Source organism: Haliotis rubra, unplaced genomic scaffold, assembly GCF_003918875.1.
Source record: "Haliotis rubra isolate DU_JTF1 unplaced genomic scaffold, ASM391887v1 Scf363, whole genome shotgun sequence".
Lineage (NCBI taxonomy): Eukaryota > Metazoa > Mollusca > Gastropoda > Lepetellida > Haliotidae > Haliotis > Haliotis rubra.
In genome coordinates this window covers 256,156-280,533 of record NW_025767039.1, presented here as the reverse complement: position 1 = coordinate 280,533, position 24,378 = coordinate 256,156, and the positions used below count along the sequence as shown (strand labels likewise).

General features: G+C 42.7%; 1 protein-coding gene across 4 annotated transcripts in view; it reads left to right on the top strand.

Annotated features, from left to right (window-relative positions):
- Positions 1-796: 796 nt before the first annotated feature.
- Positions 797-24,378, top strand: part of LOC124285576 (SH3 and PX domain-containing protein 2A-like) — a 235,953-nt gene continuing 212,371 nt past the window's right edge. The window contains exons 1-3 of one of the 4 annotated variants that reach the window (XM_046721828.1): positions 797-915; positions 18,496-18,564; positions 24,173-24,253. In XM_046721828.1, the coding sequence (XP_046577784.1) occupies positions 18,499-18,564; positions 24,173-24,253 (147 nt within the window). In that variant the 5' untranslated portion in view covers positions 797-915; positions 18,496-18,498. The other 3 variants (XM_046721829.1, XM_046721831.1, XM_046721830.1) reach the window with 3 other exon arrangements.

Here is a 24,378-nt window from a genome sequence, read left to right as displayed (position 1 = left end):
ATGTGGACACTGTTTCAACAGCGGGGTAATCCTTGTTTGTTTTCAGCAACCTGATACATTCTGTGTCTAGTTCCACATTGACAAGAATCTCTGGAGGGTGGGAGTTGTCATACCAATTACTGGATAACGCTTTTACTGCTGCTGAGAGATCCTAAAAGATAGGGACTTTTCTAACATTTGGCCTAGGACTATATCTATATACGTCTTTGACACGATTTAGTCATCACTGCGAAGTGCGTGTCCATATAGGAAGGCGTTTCCTATTCTCGCGGTACTTACGGATATCGGCTGAAAAAAATAACATAAACAATTCTTATCGTATGAATGCTTGTTGTTTTTAAATGAAGGGCCTTCTCCTCTATCATCTACATCTATCAGCTGCCAGATCCATCAGGTGAATTACCACTCGTGAGCCCGGTGATAAACAATGCCATCCGCCATTGACGAAATGAGGCTTCTCCTATTCTCGCGGTATTACGAGGAATTAACGTTATTGAGTGTATGTAAGAGTCATCCTGCCGGAAAGGGCGGGAAAAAGTAATGATATGTCCAAGTTGGTATAAACTCCCCAATATTCGTGACACTGCAAGATTTTGATTATTCACCGACTTGGTCCACTTCCTAGTTACCAGTCGGTGATGTAAACAACCGCTAAGTGTCACGCATCGGCGATTTCGGCACAAAACGTATTTACCGCGAGAATAGGAAACCCGCGAGAATAGGAGACGGACCTATACTGCGCAACAGGAAGTATTTTTGTCGAAATGTAAAGGGAGGTAACTCATGAAGAGACGAAGCTCAGTTGACAAGACGGTTTGCTTCCGGAGTATGTGATCAGGCCGTTTTTTCTGAGTTTTCATAACACTTCTGTGGTACTACAGTTGTTACGAGAGTGAGATAGTTGGACAACAAAAGGTATATATAGACGAGTTGTTAGTATCTCATTAGTGATGGATGCATAGTTACTATTACCTTGTAGGCCCATACTGAAAAAATTCTTAAGTATCAAAATGATTAGATCATTTGTGGAAATAAATAGTGATTAACGACAAGATTGTTCAGATGTTTGAGTGAATTGTCATAGTCCTGTGGCTATATAAATATACGGTATATTAAAGTAGGTCTCATTGGTTATATCTGATATCACTCACTGAAAACTTCCTGTACTTCAATCAATCAAGTCAATCAACGGGACATTGATCCAGAGCGATTGATGTTTCACGCCAACAATCTAATTACGTCACCTAGCTGCCAGGTGTTCTCTCGACCGTGACGAACAGGAGGACTGGGCAGCTGTCCACGTTGGCACTATTTCCTTAAACTAAACAATATGACAAAAAAGAACAATCGATGCCCATCAGATGCCGTTATAAATCTGAAAATATCCCCGGTAATTCTAGTCTAGTAAAGTGTCCCAGCAGAGTACGCTAGCTTTTTCAGATTTTCTGATGTGTGGATGGTATGCTGAGTGATCCAATTTTATCCCATTTCTGTTTTTTATCTCAATACTTAATTATGTCATGTAAAAAGGTGATGCCTGTTGACTTATGATATTAAAAACACACATTTGATTTATTTGAATCTGTAAACTAAATAAAATCCACTTTGACTTTGCTAGAAAAATGTTAGAATTTACTTAGGCAAATAGGTATAACGGAAAGTCCATGGAAATTGAAAACCCATAACCCTTGTGCACGTGTTACATACTTAAGGGACACTGATCCAGAGCAATTTCAGTGGACTGGTTGTTGCTTTTGTTATTGTTTTTCTCCCGTCACTACCCCCATGTTATCCCAGAATTCTTGACTGGTTCGTGACCTCTGCTATGCCACCCGCAAGCGCAATTGGTAGTATAAGCATGCACTGATGAAATCTTTTTTACTCGTTAATATTTCCATCTTCATTATTATGATAACAAATGAAAACATTTTGAAGTTTGACTTCATCTGCAAGTGGTAAACATTGTTAGAGCTGAAAAATATAGATCTCAATGTTCGTCTTTATATTTTGTCTTATAATCCTAATTAGTTTATTATCATATTTGTTTGCATTTGACACTTAATAAAAAGTACACGATCTGCTTATACTTTAATGAATTTATAACATGACTGTAATATCTAGACATTTTATAGATTGCCAAAGTGAATCATATTTCACACTCATGCCCTAAGTACGACCTAGAGTATGTTGTCTGTCTCATTACACTTCACAGCGAAAAAACGATTCTGTTGAATGCTACAACAAATGAATAAAAGAAAATGCAAATATTAAAATTAAAACAGACTAAAGCTATGTATCCATCAATATCCACATAAAGGAACGATATACCATTCATCTGCAGCTGACAAAGAATCCTGTTCCATGTCATGTGTCTTTTAACAGTCTAAAAGTGATATAGCGTTATAACTAGTGGTACTTTCTCAACTGGTTACGTGACTGTTGCAGGTTTTTCACATTGGTGTATAGTCTCATTGGTCACCCAAGATAGCACTCTTGACAACTAATTGCATGATGTCCTCTATTCTTTAAAAAAGAAGTTTAGTTAGTCAACAATGGGCAATCATTCAACGTTATTGGCAGTTAATCCTTTGAAGGAAGGCTGTTGTTGGAACGCCGTAAAGGTATGCCAATGGAAGTGAGGTTGGGAAATGGGGAAATACTTCAAATATAGAAACTGTTTTAGCGAAATGGGCATCAGACTATGAACTCCTTCTGAATGGAATGGGAAACAAAAGCGACGTCACAGATGATGGCATGGCGTCAGAAGATGATGTGACACAGCCTGGAAGTGGGAAAGCACCGGGCGTGGACGAGATACCAACACAACTGCTGAAAGGGGAATTAACTGTGGGACTATTATACAAACTTTTTAATGTATGTTCCAGATCAGCTAAAATCCCAAGAATGTGGTCGGAGGGTATTATTAATCCAATACCAAAATCATCGATGGTTGACAAGTTGGACCCACTTAACTACAGGGCGGTAACTCTAGCTCCAGCTGTCTACAAGGTCTACTGTGGTGTGTTGAATGCTCGTCTAAATGCGTGGCTGGAGAGGAATGATGTTTTAAATGGACGAGCAAAATGGTTTTAGGAAAGGTAGATCAACCATGGACCATATCTCAAGAAGGCCTATGACTGGAACATTCTCTGGAAGAAGTTGAAAGGAGTAAGAGGAAGAATGTTGACGGCTCGTAAATCTCTCTACCAGAATGTTAGGTGCTGTGTTCGGGTGAACAGACTACATACGCCATGGTTCAACGTAAATCAAGGTCTCTCGCAAGGTTGTTTGCTTTCGCCGTTTCTGCTTAGCGTATATATAGATGACTTAATTTCTACGTTGAATGCGTTAAGGGGGTTAAGGTTCGGAGATGAACATTGGCGTATTGGCTTATGCTGACGATATCGTACTACTCGCTGAGAATGCAGAAGACCTTCAGTGTTTATTGGATGCAGTAAATATATGGTGTGGAGTAAACAAGATGACTATCAACTCGGAAAAGTCAAAGGTGGTCCATTTTAGAGTTCCTTCAAAAAGTAAAACAAGTACAATTTTTACATGTGGTGATTCGGCCATTGACGTTGACGATCAGTACCACTACCTCGGCGTGCTTCTAACACAGCATCTGGACTATAACGCCATGGCCAAATCCGCAGCCAAGTCAGCCAACAGATCACTGGGACTGCTCATCTCAAAGTTTAAGACTCTAGACGGAAATGCCCCATAATGTGTTTACGAAGCTCTATGACACCATGGTCTTTTCGGTTATAAGTTATGGCGCTGCAATTTGGGGAACAACAGAAGACTCATGCATCAACGCAGTCCATCATAGAGCAATTATATTTTTCCTAGGTCACGGGAAATATGCACCCAACGCAGCTATAAACGGAGAGATGGGATATCTGCCCCCAAAAGTGAGGAATTGGACATCTGTGCTAAGACATTGGATAAGATGCGTTAATACCACAAGCAGAAGATTGAATAAGAGGATATTTGTAATGGCGAACAAAAACAAAAAGAAAAATTGGAATTTTAAAGTCAAAACCCATCTTGTGTCCCTTGGATTCGAACACCTTACAGATGTCGAACACCACCTGGAAAAGAAGCTATTCATCATGAACGTGCAAGAAGCAATGTATACAGCCTACAAGCAAGGATGGAGAGAGAAGATGAATGACGAAGGGGGAAGACGAGGAGGAAACAAATTGAGAAAGTATAGACTTTTTAAAACAAAATAAAAAGGTCACAGGTCACAGAAGTTCTTTAGCAAAGTTCAGATGTGGAGTGGCCCCAATAAGAGTTGAAACAGGAAGAAATGAAAATATACCGCACTACGAGAGATTGTTTTATTTGCCAAAATGTAGTCGAGGATGAAATCCATGTTTTATTTTTATGTCCGGCTTTTAACTATAGCAGAAAAGATCTAATGCAAAAATGTGCTCTTAATAACGTTCATTTTAAGGATTTATCATGCCATGAAAGGCTTTCATATCTTTTTACTTCCCCCGATGTAGTGTTTAGCATTGCCAAAACCTGCCATGATATTTTAGTTAAAAGACGTGAAATTTTATATGGCTAATTTACACAGCTGTATTTTGTCAGTATATATTTTATGAATATTTTATTTTAATAATGTCTCTCATAAGTCGCTGAGCGACTGGTCGTAGCATATTTTATTTATATTGTATATGTATATGAAGTTATATATGTTTTTATATGTACTACGAGTGAGACTTTAATAAACCTGTCTGTCTGTCTGTCATGTTGTGGGTTATTCATGCTCACCCAGCCCTATGTTAATTAGTCCTATCTATTAGAGATTAGGATTAGCTTGGCCAGCCACGGTGTAGGGGTAGTAAGTTCCCCGTGAAATTATTTCCATAAAACTTTACTGACTGACTGACTGAGTTTGGTTTTACGCCGCTTTTAGCAATATTCCAGCAACATCACGCCGGGGGACACCAGAAATGGGCCCATAAAACTTTAACCCCTACTTTGAGGATGTTAAAAAGTGAATACAACAGGGTCTTCATCTGGCATACACAATAAAGTACACTAATAATCAACTTACAAATACCATTAAAATCATTTACATGTACATGAATACATATAGTGTGATGTTGAACACTAAACAAATAAGACCTATCACATAACTATTAACATACTGTTTGTAAGAATTCATACTCAAGTTTACATATGGAAGCCTGTAAAACCGTAGCAGGTGAGATCATTGATAACGGTTCAGTTAAAGGGCCACTGATTCAGAGCAATTTCCGTGGACTGGTTGTTGCTTTTGTTATTGTTTTTCTCTAGTGAGTACCCGGATGATATCCCAGAATTCATGACTGGTTCGTTTACTCTGCTGCGCCACCCTCATGCGCAATTGATAGTATAAGTATAAACTGATCAACGAAGATTAAATCTTATAATCTAAGTAAAATTTCAGATTTTTTTTGCGATGGCAAAATGGGGTTGTTTAGTTTATGGATTCAAATATATCAAATGTGTATTTTTGATATCACAGCATACGTAGACGTCATATTTTACATGATTAAATATCGAGGTAAAAAACACAGAAATAGGATCAAATTGGATCAGTCACCATACCATCCAAACATTTGAAAATCTGAAAAAGCCTACACTGCTGGGATACTTTATTACAATCAGACAAGAACTACTGGGGATATTTTTCAAATAACGGCATCTGATGGGCATCCACCCTTCCTAATGTCCCACTGATTAGGTTGAAGAAATTCTGCCAACGTAGCGCAGTCCCCTTGTCCATCACGGTCGAGGGAGCAGGGGCTGACCAGTTTGCAGCTAGTTTTCGTAATTAGACTGTAGTAGTATACACAATAGGGCTACTCCGGGACCAGGTCCACACAAGGGCTCAATTTAAATTTTTTTTGGAGCACTTGGGAAGTGCCTAATCCTGTAGCCCCATTGTGTATACTACTACTGAGTTGCATGCAAAATTTGATGAAAATCGGTCGAATAGTTTCTGAAATATTTGACTTTTAAGTGAGCGTGGGGTCGGTCGGGAAAAGGCAAAATGTCCAACTTTTTGTCGTAATTAAGTCTTAATTATTCTAATGAAGTCATCGAGAGCGTTACCAATGCCGTTTTGCTATAGCGTAACCATCTTGGTAACCAAAATTGGTCAAATAGTTTAGGAAATAATCACTGTTTAGTGAGCATGGGGTCGGTCTGGCGAAAGGCTAACAATCCAACGTATAGTCGTACTTGTTATATATTATCGAGGCGAGAGGTGTTTTTAGCTGAATGAAACACAGGTCTCGGAAGTCATCACCTCGCTACTGTCTCAGGGGTTGCTTTGAGCGAACGCCGTGGACGAGTATAAGTGTGTGTGTCTCTCGGCTCGGCTATGATGATGTGTGGCAGGCTGACTAGACATACACACTGCGACTCGCCCACAGCACTCGCTCAATGCTACCGAGACAGCAGTGAGTCGACCCGGGGGAACTGCCGAGAGATGCAGTATGATTTAGTGGAAATCAACATAACGTTGACAGCAAACCAGCCAGTTGGCTGTACAAGCCGAGTCGAGCCACACACTGCGACTCGCCCACAGCACTCGCTCTGTGATACTGAGACGGCGACCCGGGGGGAAACGAAAGATGCACAGATGTCTGAAAGTGAATGAAATGCATCTCTCGCTTCCCCGGTCGCCGCCTCAGTATCACCGAAAGCTGTGGGCAAGCGCAGTGTAATGGCCGGCTCGGCCTGTACAGCCAACTGGCTGGTTTGCTGGCAACGTTATGTTGATTTCCACTAAATCATACCGCATCTCTCGGCAGTTCCCCCGGGTCGACTCACTGTTGTCTCGGTAGCATTGAGCGAGTGCTGTGGGTGAGTCGCAGTGTGTATGTCTCGGCTCGACTATTTACCTACAGCTCGCTGAGATGGCTGGCTGCGTTATGTTGATGTCCGTGAAACAGTTTATTGTGAATCTCCTATGATTTGTTTGGTTGTCGTAATGAAGGCTTGTCGGGCCTGTTGCTTCCCTTGTTCTATGAATTTTTTTTTCTCTTCTTTGCTGATGAAGGCGTTTTTACGAGCCTTGGTACGAATCTCTTGTTTCATTCTGTGATATTTTGCGATTTCTGATAGCACCAAACGAAACTCTTCCTCGGAGATTTTAGAGTCGGTGAGCGCGGTGGAAATATGATCGTCTATCGTGTTTAACTTCTCTTCGGCTAGACCCACATAGGTACAATGAGTGAAGCCCATTTCTGGTGTCCCCCGCCGTGATATTGCTGGAATATTGCTAAAAGCGTCGTAAAACCAAACTCAGTCAGTCAGTCTCTATGGCTAGAATTCTAAATTCGTCATGTTTCAATGCTTTACGTTGCAGTCTGCGAGATATGAACTTAAGGGTCAATCCCACCAACCGTACCTCTCCGGCTGTTATTTCGATGCCTGGCACCACGGGTGCGGCCACGATGGTGGATAATAACCCAATACCTGCTACGCCTAATCCCATACTGACTGAAACCAGAGCGCTGTCAACACCGTCCACAGAATTGACGGACCTGTGATATTTTTTCTGTAATGCAGACCGCGTATCACGTTCACGTTCTAGTTGTTGTTTGATCTCACATATCTATCGCAAACGAAACCCGTCTACGGTTTCCAGTGTTTTTGCTACTTCATCCTCGACTGGGTACAGTCCCATCCTGTATATATACTCTGTTTTTTATATAAAATAGTATTTAATTGGTTTTCTGTTAATATCCGATCGATGTATTTGAGGCTGATAAGGTTTAGATTATCGTACATGTAAATTTTCGAGACATGAATCAATTTTTTTAGTATAACACACACTCCATCGAGGCTTATTAAGGGTGTTGATCCCGGTCTTATGACGATACGACACCGTTGGTGATTGTGTCTGGTGAACCAGCGTATTATCAACCAAGTCAAAAGTGTTCGTTCTGACCCACGAGCGTCAGCGAGATAGACATCTACTATGAGCGTGGTGTGTGATTTGACAGTCAAATTTGAATAGAAAAAATCCCGTCGGTAATCGGCTACGTCAAACCGTAATTATGAAGCCGTGTCCTTTGAATCTAACATGTTGCCCGTGTGACCTGGTATTCGTAAAACTTGTACATCAAACTCTGGAGTGAAAGACGTGAGAAGGATCCCGTTGTTCGTAATTTTGGAGACGTAACCATTGCTTTTAAAAGATATGTGGGGTGAGGTGAGGGTCATGTTGATCAACCAGTCGGGCTGTTTGAAGTCTGCTACTGACACCCGCTCGTATGTGTTGTCTTTTAAGGGCAGGACATACAAGGTGCTTTCCTCGCCAGGCAGATCGAATCCCCGCGTGTCCCAGAGATCAGCTAGTGTTACGTTTGGATGATGGTTGTTCATCGGTTGTTTTATACAAAATTACGAAATGGTTTTCAATTGGTTATCAGATAATTCCTCAGACGTGCACTTTAAATCCATGAGATGTATGTTGTCTAGAAGGAAACTTTTGGTGAGCGATATCGTGTCTTCCACGGTCACGGTGACTCCCTACAGACTGGTGTAGGCGTTAACGTTCACCCGCACGTAAACGGAGCAAACTTGGTATTGTTGTTGTTTGGCCCAGCGGAGTTTGATCCCTTTCACGATTTCGACTGACTGACTGACTGACTGAGTTTAGTTTTACGCCGCTTTTAGCAATATTCCAGCAATATCACGGCGGGGGACACCAGAAATGGGCTTAACACATTGTGCCCATGTGGGGAATCGAACCCGGGTCTTCGGCGTGACTAGGCTACCCACCCCCCTTCACGATTTCGACGCCGTCACGCGCCGACAGCGGTTCGCCGAGGTAGACTTGGATGTACAGCGTGGATTTTGCTGGCAGATTTTCCAGGACGTCTACCACCCTGTCGAATTCTGACACCATCTGCAATCCCACGTTTTGCGTCCCGGGTTTTCTCGACAGCATGTGGGCTACTCTTTGCCTCAACGTGATGACGATCATGCTGCGTCTTTGCGTAGGGACATAAGCCACGAGAAGTTGTTCACGACTTTCGTCAGGTAGTGATCTTTGTTGTCCGTGAAAACGTGGGGAGTCGAGCGTGATGTTGAGATTCCAGTCGATTTGGGATGGCTCTAATACCCATTTGTTGTTGTCGTTGAAGATGAGAGTGTACTGCGTGTTTCTGGAGAAAGCCGTGGTCTCGACAACGTCCAGGTGGAACAGCCTGCCGCGGTATGCTGGGGTTATCGTCCATTCGTCCTCGTCGTTGCGGATCAGGTCGTATCGTGTGTTGTTGACACTCCTTCGGTATCGACGAATTCGCCTAGGTCGTTGCCACCGCCACCAGCGACAGTAGACGTTTGTAAATGCTGTTTTTCAGTTGCAAGGCATACAGTTTGCCGTCGAATCCGGGTTTGTCAAATTTGCACGTGTCCCCAAGGTCGGAGATCGCTCTGTTGGCGCATTTTCTAACGCGTGTTCCTGGACCTTGAGACTCCGTCATTGCCGCATGTGCAGCGCCACACTGAGATATCCTATACTTACGGGATCGTGTTTAACATCTAAAACCGATATTTTCAATTCCGTGATGTTGCCTCGGATTAATTTCTTGTAATGCCGCAACGAAAACGATTGGTTCTGCCGTCGTTGTACTTTTCTGTTATCACCGGCACAGCTCTTAGCAGTGTGGAAGGTCGTTCGCCTTGAACGTTGTCGGTCAGCTCAGCTGATCGAGATGAATGCACAGTTGGCGATACTGAACTAGATCAGGTAATTTCATGCCTGTCACGGTGGTTTCCGGTGGTATGTCGTTCGACGTAAACCTGAGCGTTTAAGCCAACGGTCGACTGAGTCTCAAGTCGTTTTTTCCGTTGTTGGCTAACATGACCATGCCGTTCGAGTCGTTCATTTTGAGTTCGGCTCCCACGGATTTGAAGATTTCTTCGTTGAGCGAGCACACGCTGTAGTAGCCGTACGTTATTTTGGTGCGGGCGTTATTGACGAACAGCCTGTTGTTTTTGCCGTTGATATTGGTCCATCGCGGGTAGTAGGTGATATCGCAGAGGTGACTTAGAGCTGACCAGACGTGTTATCGATTGCATGCAGCAGTTGAATGGACTCACCGCTCGTGATTCCTGGAAGCGTCACGTACATATTGAAAAGTAGATATGTATACTAAATAATTCAAATATGTACAAACCGGGAGTGTTTTATTCAAAAAGTGATCATATATAAGTGCTACGTATCTCCCGCAACCGAGTATTGTGGTCGATGTAAAGGATGGTTTACATTTCATAGTTCGGTTCATCGACGTGTTTAAAAATTACGGGTTTTCGGTCACGAATGTTTGGCAGATTGGTTCCACATCCCGATGCAGTTCTGGCAGAATCAATTAATTTCGCCATGTGGTACTCTACCACCGGGTGCGGCGTGACATTGAACAATACTAATCGGGATTCCGCAGGGCAAGGCGTGGAATGCCGTAAACAATCCATATGATTGGCTTGCGTACGAACGCGTTTGCAGTGAATTCGAACTAGATCTGAAGATGGTCGATTGGCGTTTCCCGGGTCCGAACCTAGGTTTGGGCATTCCCATCATTCACAACATGTCTCTCGTGGAAGCCAGCAAACAGCTAGTGAAAGATTGGGGTTACAAGTCGTATCATTACGTCAAGACTAACTAGTGGAACGATGATTACATGGCTTTCAACAACCCGCGGAGGATTGGAAAATGTTCATGCTTCGAAAAAGACACTTCGAAATGGTTTAGTCGTGCCAGTGTCATCAGATTGAACGATTCGATTCGAACGTATGTGTGGGCCGTGCTTGGCGCTCAGACGCAAACGCGCAGAAACAGTTCGTGGCTAACGTCGAGGATGCCATTGCTAGACCGGTCGACCTACCGAGTGCCATCGAATGCTATGAAAACGCGCCAAAATACGCCCAGTCGAAAGTCGACTACGTGTTCGGCTTAGACTGTACATGGCTCCGAGCAACATGCGACTGAGGATGAACAGAGTGATGGGCAACAACAATGAACTTGTCATCGCCACCGCTGATCAAAAGTTGGGCTTGAACCAGGACGTCAATAACGCGAGTCGAGTCATGTCGCAGTACGAAACGGGCATCGTGACACCGAAAGTAGAAGTAGCACCACCACGCCAACAACAACAGCAGCAGGTGCCCCCACACGTGCAGGCAAACAATCAGAGGCACGTTGATCGCAAAACTGCGCTGGTGGTCGTTGGGATCGCGGTTGGACTGTGCCTCATTTGGTTAAAAATTCCTTAGCCGTGAAGTGTACACCAGACCCACCAGACTCGGCCGATAGTTTCACGCACACAATTGATTTGTGATCCGAGGGCTTCCTGGTTGGAGGAAGCGGCTTCCAATCTGGTCCGTCTCTCGTCTTCCAGGTCTCGCAATCATTTCTCAATGATGTTTTTCATGGCTTTGTCGTCGTCCACGATCCTGAGTTTTCTTTTCTCGCGAGCAATGTGCTCGTCGATTTCGTTTACCCATGTTGTTCACGAGTTCTCCGCACACGTTTTTCAAGGCTTTGTCTAGACCCCGAAGTTCCCTAAGAGGAAATTGGAAACCGGGCAAGAGTTCGTTCGAGTACATGACCAATATGTTTTCGATTTCGTCCGACGCTTCTTTGGCACGCTGGGTCATTTCTCTCGGATCTGCAGTGCCGGCATCACCGAGTTCGGTCCTTACGTTTTGCAGGTGGTCGTGCGCCGCCGTAATCTCGCAGGTTTAGTTCGTCGGGGATCAGTTGACTACCACCATGACGACTGGCTATCGTCGACAGGGTGAGCGGTTTTCTTGTTTGTTTGTTCATAAGATCGACCTCCGGATAAGCTTTCAATCCCAGCGTCCCTTCGTTGTCGATTTTGAACTTCGGAAAGTCGCGACCCAATGGTTCGACGTAATTTAAATCTCGCTTTAAAGCATCGTAATACTCGTCCACAGCCTGCTTTAGAAGGTCGTTGCCCACGGTGTCCCCCATTAACGAGGTGTCCATGGCTGCTGCTGCATCATCATCGTCGTTCAGCTGGTGTACGCCAAGATCGTCCATGGGAATATCTGCCGCCAGTTTTATATTAAACTTATAATATACATAGTTTCAATATAAACAATGTCGCAATACGGACGAAAGCTAGATCCTTTCCGAAAATCAAGAGATCTGCTGGGTGTCAAAGCCGTGCATCAGTCGCTGACCATCACCAACAATCCGAGCACGATCAATCAAAACCAAACACTGCAGGTTCAATTCCCGAACCTGGGCGCGAATGACGTTATCGCCCCCGGCACAACTCGACTGGCTTTTCACATCACATTGGAGTCAACGAACGACAAATGCATGATTGTGAACAACCTGGGTCGTGCCATCGTCAAGAAAACAACCATCAAAATCATCAGGAACGAGGTGCTGAGCATCGACGACAGCGGCGTGTTTTACTGTTACACGGACATGTGCAGAACCTCGGAAGAACACGATGACATGGCGTGTCAAGGAATTAGTCAGAATAATGACGTATCGAACGAAATCCGTGGGGAGTACGGTTTCACGCAAGACAATCTCGGCAATATAACGGCAGGAGAAAAAGCCATTGCCGAAGCGTACGGGAATTGGTTTTTCATACCGCTCGACTTCTAGCTGCTCGAGGGGCACATGCCGTTTTACCAGGCCGCGCTGGGCGACAGGCTGGAATACATACTCATGTTCAACGACTACGGCAAAGTTATCGTAACGCCAGACGGCACAGAGGCCAGCTACGTCGTCGACAACATCTCGCTGGAGTTCGACATGGTCACAAACACGAATCTGGCCCGGCAGATTCGCACCCAATCCTCGAAAAAGCTGCCCATCCTGTACGACCGCGTGTTGCGTCACCGGACGATCGTCAAGGACAAGTGCGACACGTTGAAAGAAACAGCTCACCGAAACAAAACACGCCAAACATTTGTTGAAAACCGACACACCCGTGGTGTATAAAGTCTGGTAGCTTTTAAGCAAAATTCTAGCAAATTCAAGCAAAATCCTAGCATAACTCAAGCAAAAACCGATGTTCGAAACTATAGTTGTGTGCAACTTGACTTTCATCTCGCTGTGTTTTGCGTACATCGCATTTTATTTTATTAGATTTAAAAATCGCTTGTTACATCACGGCAAAGCATTGTCAATTTAAAGAAGAAGAAAATAATAATGATAATAATATACAACATGGATGCACACCCGGAGGAGAAAACGTCAACATCAATGGAGGAGGAAGCAACGACAACACCGATACGACAAGTCACCACCACCAAGAATCCTAAAATAGTCGCCGCCAGTAGAAAAGGTGGTTTAACCAAGCACCACAAAAATACTAATACTTCGTGGATTGTTGCCGCCGTGGCAGCAACGGGATTAAGCGTGGCCGTCGTCGTTATGCTGCTATATAAAAATAACAAACAGACGACTCAATCACAATTAGAAATAAATCCGCATGTTATGTTATAAAAATAAATAAATATATATATATTTTATATATACACACACGATGTCGTCTGAAGGAAAAACATTCGTCAACATTCGAACTACGTACCGTTCAAAGGAGGGTCGTACCTAGACTTGCCACCGTACTACAAGAAAAAGCAAGCCAAAACAAAGGCGATGATTGCTTGAGAGTTGCAATCAGATCCGCGGAGTTTCTGGTCAAAGCACATTCAGACAGACTTTCGAGCTATCCCGAAGACGATGGGATCAACTGGGATGGCATAGACGAAACCCACCTCCATATCCCAGGTCACAAAAATCGAAAAACAGAAAGGCGACATAGCCATCAATATCTTCGGACACGAAGGGAATAAAATGATCGTGCACAGGATCAGCTCCCTCACAAACGAACACCGCAAGACGATCAAAATATTCATGTTCCAGCAAGGCGGAGAGTATCTCTACACGTGGATAAAATATTTCAACAGATTGCCGAGGCATGGGAGAGATGGCCATCCGAATAGACATGCCCGATGAAAAGAAAAACACGCTAAAATTCTTCAACCACAAACATCAAATGCCCGTGCCCTATGTCATCTATGCCGACTTCGAAGCCCTCATCACTGTCGCATTGTCGTCCCCGGAAAAAAGTTTCATGCATAAAATGCAAGAACACGAAGCCTGCGGGTTCGGTTACGTGCTCGTTCGATCAGACGGGATAACGAACGCTCCCGTGGTCTACCGAGGTCCCGACACGGCCTAACGATTTCTCACGTGTTTGCAAAACGAAGAGAAAATCATCCAGAAACAGTTGTACACCATCGTCCCCATGCGTATGACCCAAGACAACTGGCGAACTCCTAAGAAAGCTAAGAATTGCTGCGTGTGTGACGAACCCTTGAACGGGGATGTCATGAGATATCGCTGCCACGTCATCGGCAAGTACAGAGGTGCCGCTCACAACGCGTGCAACCTGAAGCTCAAAATCAATCCCAAGACCATCAAAATCCCCATCGTGTTTCACAATCTTCGCGGTTACGATTCTCACCTGATCATGCAGGCCATCGCGAAGGTCGACGGCAACATTCGTACATCCCCAACAACATGGAAAAATATATCTCGTTCTCGTTAGACGGTCTGAGATTTATCGATAGCGTTCAGTTCCTGCTGTCGTCTCTAGACAGTCTGGTGAACACCAACAACATGGACGACATTGACGTCACCAATCCATACACCGGCGCCGAGACTCGACCCCTGCTGCTGAGGAAGGACGTCTACCCCTACGAGTACATGGATGATTGGTCGACGAGACGCATCGCGCCGGATTCAAACAAAGATTACATGCTCGAAGTGGACTTGGACTATCCTGCAGAACTACACGAATCGCACAACAGCTACTCGCTAGCTCCCAAACGATTGACAGTGAACCCGGACTAGATGTCTGAATATCAACGAAACTTGCTGGCTAATGTCGAAAACCTCGTGCCGAACTTGATGAACAAGTCAAAATACGTCGTTCACTATCGCAATCTGCAGCTGTACTTGTCGCTGGGAATGAAACTCACGAAAATACACAGGGCGCTCCAGTTCGATCAAAGTCCATGGATGGAACCTTACATTCGGTTGTACACGAATCTGCGAAAACAAGCCTCGAGAGACTTCGAAAAAAACTTGTACAAGCTCATGAACAACTCAGTTTTCGGCAAGACGATGGAGAATTTGAGAAAACGTGTTAACGTGAAATTAGTCAGTTCCATCGAGGAAGAAAAACTCAGGAAACTCATAGCCAGCCTGGCATTCAATCGAAGCAAGATATTCGATGACGACTTGGCAACGCTGCACATGAACAAAAGCCACATTAAATTCAACCGACCCTTTTACGTGGGGATGAGCATCCTCGACTTATCCAAACACTTGATGTACGATTTCTACTACAACGAGCTGAAAAAGCAGTACGGCAACAGGTGCGAAGTGCGGTACACTGACACGGATTCCCTGCTGATGGAAATTCGCACCGAGGACGTGTACGAGGACATGAAGAAACACAGGCACCCGTACGACATCAGCGACTACCCTACATCGGCTTGAGACCCAAGATGTAATCCATCCAAAAAGCCGACGACGGTGAAATCCGAAAGGCGAAAGTCGTGAAAAAACGTGGTGAAAAAACACATCAAGCACACCAGATTCAAGGAAGCCCTGTTTAAGAATAAAACGTTCAAATACCAAATGAACATGCTGAGAAGGGACGGACACAGGATATACAGACTGAGAATCAACAAGACCTTGCTGTCTCCCATGGACACGAAACGATGGATCGCCATCGACGGAGTCATCACTTATGCGTACAGGCACAAACGCGTATCGAATAATTGAACGCTTACGCACACTTGCATACATATATCATGAAGAAAATTTATTACAGCCTGCGAGGGTACTGGGAAAGCGCGGACGCCATCACGAAACTCGCCAAAGCCGCCCGGAAGAGAAAGCCAAAGCGTGGCTTAAAAAACAAGCCATCTGGCAAGTCTACCTGCTGGCTCCTCGATACATCCTGAGAAGAAAATTCGACATTTCAACACCGAATCACGTCCACAAGCCGACCTCCTGTTTCTCCCTCATGACAGGGTGAGGCGCAAAACCTACAAGTAAGTACGCCCTGACCCTCGTAGACGTCGCCAGTCGCTACAAGGAAGCAGAACCGTTGACAACGAAAGTTTCAAACGAAGTCGGCAAAGCCTTTGAACGCATATACAAACGCAGTCGCTTGACATGGCCTACCGTATTGCAAGGCGATCCCGCGAGTTCATGGAAGTCGTGTTGCAGCTGCTGGCCAAGCACAAAGTCCAAGTGAGACGAGGTATAGCGGGGGCTCACCGTAGCCAAGCCATTGTTGAGAGATTCAATCGCACCCTAGCCGAACGCCTGTCCTCGCACCAATACTCACAGGATTTAATGGATCCCGGAAACAGAAACACGGAATTGGTCATACACTTACCGCGAGTGGTGGATGTCATCAACAACGAAGTCACCAGACTCGTGAGCAAGAGAACCGTCGAAGCCATCAAAATGAAATCTGTCAAATCGCTGTCTGCAGCAGCACGTCGCGATAAAACAGAGAAAACATTACTGGACCTAGTCAGCGTTAGGTACTTGTTCCAGCTGGGAGAATACGAGGGAGACAGCAAAAAACGCGCCACAGATCCGATATGGTCCATGAAAACATACAACATAGACCTTGTCGACATCAAAGACGGTGAACCAAACTTGTACTACTTGAAAGAGGGACCGCCGAGAGCATTCGTCAGAGAGGAGTTGCTGATCGTACCTCACGACACAGTCCCTTACACATCACACACCGTGTGATGATAGTTTCTCGTCATGATTTTTTTATCAGTCTTGCATGCCTATTTTTCTGCTTATTGTAGCCAGCCAGCCAGCTACCCGTACACCAAGCCGAGAGAGAGACACACACACTGCGACTCGTCCGCCAACGTCCGCGCTCGGAGGAGCAACCATCCCCGAGGCGACCCGAGCCTTTTTTCCCAACCGACCCCAAGCTCGCTTAAAAATTAAATATTTCAGAAACTATTCGACCGATTTTCATCAAATTTGCATGCAACTCAGTAGTAGTATACACAATGGGGCTACGGGATAAGGGACTTCCCAAGGGCTCAATTTTTTTTTTAAATTGAACCCTTGGGGGGACCTGGTCCCTTTTTAATGAACGTTGACAGCGCAATTAGTTTTGATAGGTCAAAATATTTGGTCTTGTCTCTAGTTCATGGGTATCTAGTTTGACCCTTTTACACAGGCACTTACATACATAAACACTACCTTTCGACAAATCTGCTGTGCAAGATAAAAGTTATTATTCAATCAGTGTGTTATCAATTAATCCTTTGATCGAAGTTTTTTTTTTAACTCAGCTGATAATTCCTCCTGCTGCACTTCCATGCGCATATTACATATCATGTAATACATTTGCCACATCAAACCTTAATTTATGATGTTGAGTATATACTCCAGACGTGAGAAATGCCAAGTGGGAACCTTTGTCTGGTAATCTGAGTGGTGTTATCGCTAATCATACTGTTATAAAGTCATTAACTGACCGTCAAGTGAATGATGACAAATAAACGTGTAGGTTTATACCACCAAACATGGTCACAGCAACGGAGTAGTAATCGCTGTATTGCATGCAATTTTAATTGCCTAAAAGAACCTTAGGGATCGATGTTGTTTTGAGGATTTGAACGGAACTTGAAAAATGCATCTTAGCATTTGCTGTGTACTTAAGTTAAAAACGGTATATAACTATTTGCCTAAGTAAGTTTTAACTTATTTCTAGCAATGACGAAGTGGAACTGATTTTTTTACGGATTCAAATAAATCAAATGTGTGTTATTAATGTCATAGGTCAACATACGTGACATTGTCACATGACATGATTAATTATTGAGGCCAAAATCCAAAATGGGATAAAATTGGATCAGAATACCACAATACCATCCACATTTACAATAAGACAAGAACTGCTGGGGATAGTTTCAAATAACGGCGTCTGATGGGCATCCGTCCTTCCTAATGTCCCACTGTTTTGGTTGAAGAAATTCTGCCAAGGTGGACAGTAGCCCAGTCCCAATGTCCGTCATGGTTGAGGGAACAGGGACTGACCAGCTTGCAGCTAGGGTGCGTAATTAAATTGTTAATCGCTCTGGATCAGTGCCCCTTTAATCAGTAATATATATAAATGTGCAGAACTCTGACAACATTTATTTCTGCATATATCATGATGTTGTTATGGTGTTACACAAATATTTAGCTCTTTGCTATCATACTTAAATTTTAAGTTTTAATATTGTGCTAAATACTATTTTATGTGTATTATTTTGTTATGTTGATTATGATAATCACCAGATATTGTATTCATTGAATAATAGGCTAACACTGAAAAAAGGCAGCCTTGAATATCTCCATTATTCTCTCAACAGTGTTTCTTTGCACAGAATATGAAGACAATAAAGAAAGTCTCAGTTGTTGGTGTGGAGAAGAGGCGACATCCAAGCAAACACTATGTATGTACACATGAACGCTGTGGGGATCTGCAACAGACACCCATACCAGCAATAGAAATTCTCATTGTTTGTTCACTAGTTGTTAGGATGCTAACGCACAACACATGAGAATGGTAATTTTATATTCTTCCTTTTGATGCCTTAACTGGTGTGCTGTTTGGTAAAGATTATATCAAGTGTCAACATTTGCCACTGTATACTTGACATGTGAGCTGTCACTTCTGACTGCCTTTTAACATTTCCTGAAGTTTTTTGTTCACTTTCACACATGGTGACAATGTGAAATTAAAATTGGAAACATTATAATTGATAGTGCATGTCATGTTTGTTGAAGATAATGGGTTCCTTTGATAATGCTCAGGTGTGCATGTTGCACAAGCCGAGTTTATAGACCGCTGGAAATATTGCTGGGTGCTGTGTAAAACTAAACTCACTCTCTCACTCACAATTTGAGTCAGTTTGTCTATTGTTTAAGTTGTTTTTAATGTAATTGCGTAATATTAAAGTAGCAGAGACTAGAATGCTGGAATGAGCTAGAGCACTGGCTCCTACCTTGGATTGCTGGAGTGATGCCAGAAGCTGGAATACAGATGGCATTGGTGCCTACCTTCAACCACTGAAGCACTAGTTCAGTCTGGAGCTTGAGCACTGACTGGACCTCTTGCACCAATTGTGTTGCTGGCCAGTGCTTATCTTGAACTACAAACTGGACTTTGTACTCTGTTGCTGTAACAACAATGTTGTAAACTGTATTTCATGCCTGGACATGCACCTTTACCAAAACATAGCCCCAGACACATATTGCCTATGACTATGCTGTTCTTTGGTATCTTGGGAGTCCAATTGTCAGCAGATATATCACCATCCTTGAATGGGAGCTACAGGTGTATGTCTATCAACATAACCATTCTTCCCAACCTTACTACCAGGGCTGCTGTGGTTATTATTATCAGTAAACCCAGATTTATTCACCCTGTAGATGGATGATTCTAGCATGAACTTTAGTGTCTGAGAATAGTGTTGTCTCATTTCCAGTCATAAACAGTGGTTTTGTGCTTAAAATGAGTCATGAAATCTTGTAAACAGCAAAACTCCTATTGAATATAATATACAATTTGTACAATATTTGAATGAATATAATAATTTTAATACTTATCTGGGTGCTTAGCTACATTTGGAACACCTAAGAAATTTGCAAGTATTGTCAAAATGGGAAAGGATGACACAGCCTCATGGAAGAGGATAGTTTGTGGAAGATGCTGAAGATGGTTTTCTTCATTTGACTCTCATTGCTCCTGCATAAGATTGCTTTTATATTTGTAAGAAAGTAAGATCAGGTCGAAAGAAGAAAAACAGATCGTTTATATTTGTAGTTGGGAAAGTTATGTTCATCTTGTGACCAGAATGACGACTTTGCTGTGTACTTGAAACTGAGTACAGATATGTGTACAAGTACAGAAGAGTTTGTTCTGTCTTCCAGTAGAAAGGCCCAAGAGGACAAAGAAAGCTCATCTATCCTCCACTTAGCAAGAACCTGAGATGGCTGTTTTGCTGAATCCTAGCTGGGGAAAAATTCATTGAAGCTTTTGAAGCTAAAGATTTTCAGCACTCCGTATCTGAAACCACCTCCTCACTTCTGGATGGTCTTTTTTGTGTTCCTTCATGTGATCAACAATTCAGGGGATTACATGATACACCCCAATCTCCAGGATGTGTATCTACATGTACCAATTTCCCAGCTCAGAAGAAATTTCTTTGCTTGTCTTCCAAGGAATATATAACCAATGGACGGTCCACCTGCCTCAATGAGCTCATCACACTGTTCCTCCAACGAAGGGGGATTGTGTTCGAAGAGTACATAGACAATTGCAAACAACTCATGCCACTACTCAGTCACTCCAGAATCAACTTTGTTTCACTGCTCGGTTGTTCCATCAACCAGGGTGAGACAAGAAAGAACTCTTCAACAGCTACGACTGCACCAAGTCTTCCAAAGTCAGTACCTTGTAAGATTCATCTACCTTCATTCCTCCATTGATGCCAGATAGACTACATTGATTGCGACAGTCTCTTTGATTCCGTTTGTAGCAATGCACAATCTCCTCATAGATGCGTCCTTACAAGTTTGAGGACCACATCTGCTTGATCATTGAGTGGCAGTGTTGTGGTCGCTTCAACAACCAGTCCCTTCACATCAACAAATAGGAATTCAAAACAGCTATTCATGCTGTCTCCCATTTGTCCAATGCTCTGTGTTTGACCAAAGTGCAAAGTTCAAACCCTGTGGAAGTTTTATGTGCAACATATCATTACAGAATCATCATGCATTTCATATAAAGGCATGATCACTGGCCTATAAAGATTTGCCAAACTGCAACTTAAACTTAAAACAACTTTAATGGAGTTAACATTCCTTACGACACTCGCAATAAGCTGATTAACTTGGAATAAAGCTTCTGAACTGAAATGATCCCAACCGGGTCTATCTGACGAAGAAAGTCTTGTTCCATCTTGATTACTCAGCAGAGCAGAGGATAGTAATGTGAGCCGGATAGTCTGAACTTCTTTGATTGATAACACTAGCTTGCATGATCAGATTGGAGCCTGAAGCTCAGCCACCTAGAAGACCTTGGGGAGAGATTCATGCATGATCCTCAGGTGCTGGATATATTTACCCATCCAGTGTGGTGAAACCTGAGTCAGAGGTTGAATCCCCTTAGTCAAACAGAGTCTGCTTTGGAGGTCTTTTAGTAATCAACTATGATCACCTGTGGCACTGAAGCACTTTCACAGCGACACTTTCAATACCAGGCTGGTGTTGTTGGTGGCGCTGATCTCCTGAGGGTCTACCTGATTGTCAGCATATCCAAGCTGAAATAAGCTAAAACAAAGTTTTCAGCCACTTCTAACACCTCACCCAAACACAGTTCCATCTCTTGTGGGCAGTTATTGTAAGCATGCACCTTGCCCTGGTTGACCATGTCACGCCCAAATGACATTCTCTTTCTTATCGCACTAGGGTGCAGACATCTGTCATAGAAATTCCTTTTCCTATTTTAAAATTATTAAATAACTTTGAATTGGGGGCTTGGTTACAAACTCAATATCTGAAAGCTTTGCAAGAATTAGCAGATGAGGATGGGGAAAGTTGACATTTCCTCACAGAAAAGTTTGTGGAAGATAGAGAAGAATCTTATCTTTATATGACCTCCATTCTTCAGGTAACATATGTTATATTTGGGATTACACTTTCTCAGTAAAGTACAGATTCTAGTACTTTTGTTAGGTTGAGTCCCATTCGCGATTCGAACCCTCATTCTCAGAGTCAGGAACCTAATCGCCAGCACACAAAGGTGATTGTATACAAGCTCATGCAATTCATCTACCTTCATTCTTCCATCAGTACATTCAGTGGTGGCTAATAGAGTTGGACAGTTTCGAAGAACTTGCCAGCTTGAAACGAATATCCGTGGATTCTGGGGCCTGTGGGAAATCAAGATGAAGTCGGGGGGCTACATCATACCGTGATAAATAATACACCAAGAAATCACATAACCCACTCCATGGGAGTTTTTGTAAAGTATGGCTGAGGGGTTTTATGAAGCAACCAATCACAAGTTGATATTACAATCTGAACTTAAGAACAGAAGATTAGGCCTGTCTCCTTGTGAACTGTCCATCTTACTGTCTTATGGCCTTCCTACAGACGAGGTGCATAACATGGGGTAGGATAAGCTTAAACATATGACATTTAAACTATAAATTGTTTGTTTATAATACTTATGCTATTTCACACGATGGATTCCTGCTCGACCAACCCTGTTATACAGATTAATGGGGTGGTTCCAGCTCCAAGTCAAGAGAATGACATCGGTTGGGAGTCGTCACGTGGTCAACCATGTTAAGACGCACGCTTCCAGTGACTGCCTTCAACAATAGTTGTCTGTTGGGGTGAGGTGTTAGAAGATGCTGAAAACTTTGTTTCAGGTTGTGTCTACTCCAAGGATGGAAGAACAAGAGAAAGGGCATAATGTGGAATAGGGTATATATTATGAATATGCAATTAATAGTTAAAATTATAAACATTTGTAAAACCATACTTAGTTATCAGGGATCAATTTTGCTATTTCCAGGTGAAGGTAAAATATTACTAGTGGCGGTAACTTTTATTGTCAGGTTGCAACCAGTGCAGGTAATATTTTCCACCAAAAGTGTATGTCAGCAGTTTTAATTATATATATTTACTGTATTTCTCATCTTTTCTTATCATGTGTATCAGGTGTATCAGGCTTTTCTTCATTTTCAGAAACTGTGGAAATCTAGACTTGCCACATATTCTAGACTTGTATGGGCTTTCCTGGATGTATTTGTTTCAGGGTCTGTCTATGTTGTGAAATTTCATAGAAGGTCAGAGGTCACTGTGTGTAATGTTACTTGTAATTGTAGACAAGTTGGTTTTGCTGACTGCATTCAGATGGAAAAAGAAACCAAATATATGAATGAAAAAGTCTGTTAAATAGCAACCATCTGTCGAAAACTTCCACCACACATGTAGTTTTGTGAGCAGTTCTAGAGATACTTATCATGGGACCCTCTATTATCGCGGTAGTTAATCCTGTCGCCATCGGGATTATGAACGGCTACTGACATTTAGCATTTTATATATATTTTCAGTTGACTGATGTTAAATCCTCATTTCTGTCACAAATAATGTGACACATGGTCGCAAATCGTTTAATACCATTGCGGGCAATTGAAGCAACTCTCTATTATCGCGGTATTGCTATTTTCTTACTATGGCATGCGGTACAAGCAGATGACACTGTGAAACGTTTACTAAGACAAGTAACGAATCTAAATAGTTTGATCATTAAAAAATATTGAGGAATTTCATTCGCATTAGTAATATCATCATGCTTTTAACCCAAACATCAGAAACTTCTATTCATTTGGATACAAGGTAACAATAACGTAACACAAAATTGTTTTTCCGGGCTTAAAACGTACCATACAAGTTGCTGCCGTGTGCAGAGTGAAGTTGCATAATATGTCACTTCCTGTTATATTTTTAGCACGGAAAATATGCAAATGACCTTATAGTTGTCGCAGGATTGCTCTTGATGAAGTAAGTTTTGATTCATGCTAGATGTAAGGGCAGTAGGGGTCATACTAGTGTCAAAATGTTCTAGAACTTACTGAAAAGATGAATGCTTTAATATGTCTCCGATTACACATAACATTCCAATGAAATAAATTACTTTTTCAAGAGCGATGACGACTTTTTGCATATGTAAACAGCCGATGCGGGGCGTGGTGTTTCTGCTTTCCCGATGTTTTCGCGTGCTGCGATAATAGAGAGCCCGCGATAATAGAGAGTCCCAGTATAATTTGTCATGAATGTAAGTGACAGCGGAAATATTGTTTATAACATGGTGCAACCTGATTAAATCCCTTGGTTGCACCTGGTGCAGGCAGTGAAAAAATATGATCTCCTACCCTGGTTATTTTTTATGCCATGATAAATACAGAAGCAGAAAGTGGTATAAGTGACATTTTAGAGTCACTGTGTTTAGGATGTCAGTTTTCATGTATGATTGTTTCTTTACAGGTGTATGTCATCCATGTCTCTTGGTCGGAGGGTGGTCAGTATGTTATCTACAGGAGATACAGCCGTTTCTTTGATCTTCAGGTATTATCCCCTTTCACACTGAAATATATAAGGAAAGGGTTGAATTATACTTTCTTGCAATTTTGTGTTACATTACAGATGTTAGTACCTCTATATAAGGCATGCCATTTCTGTTTTCATTGACA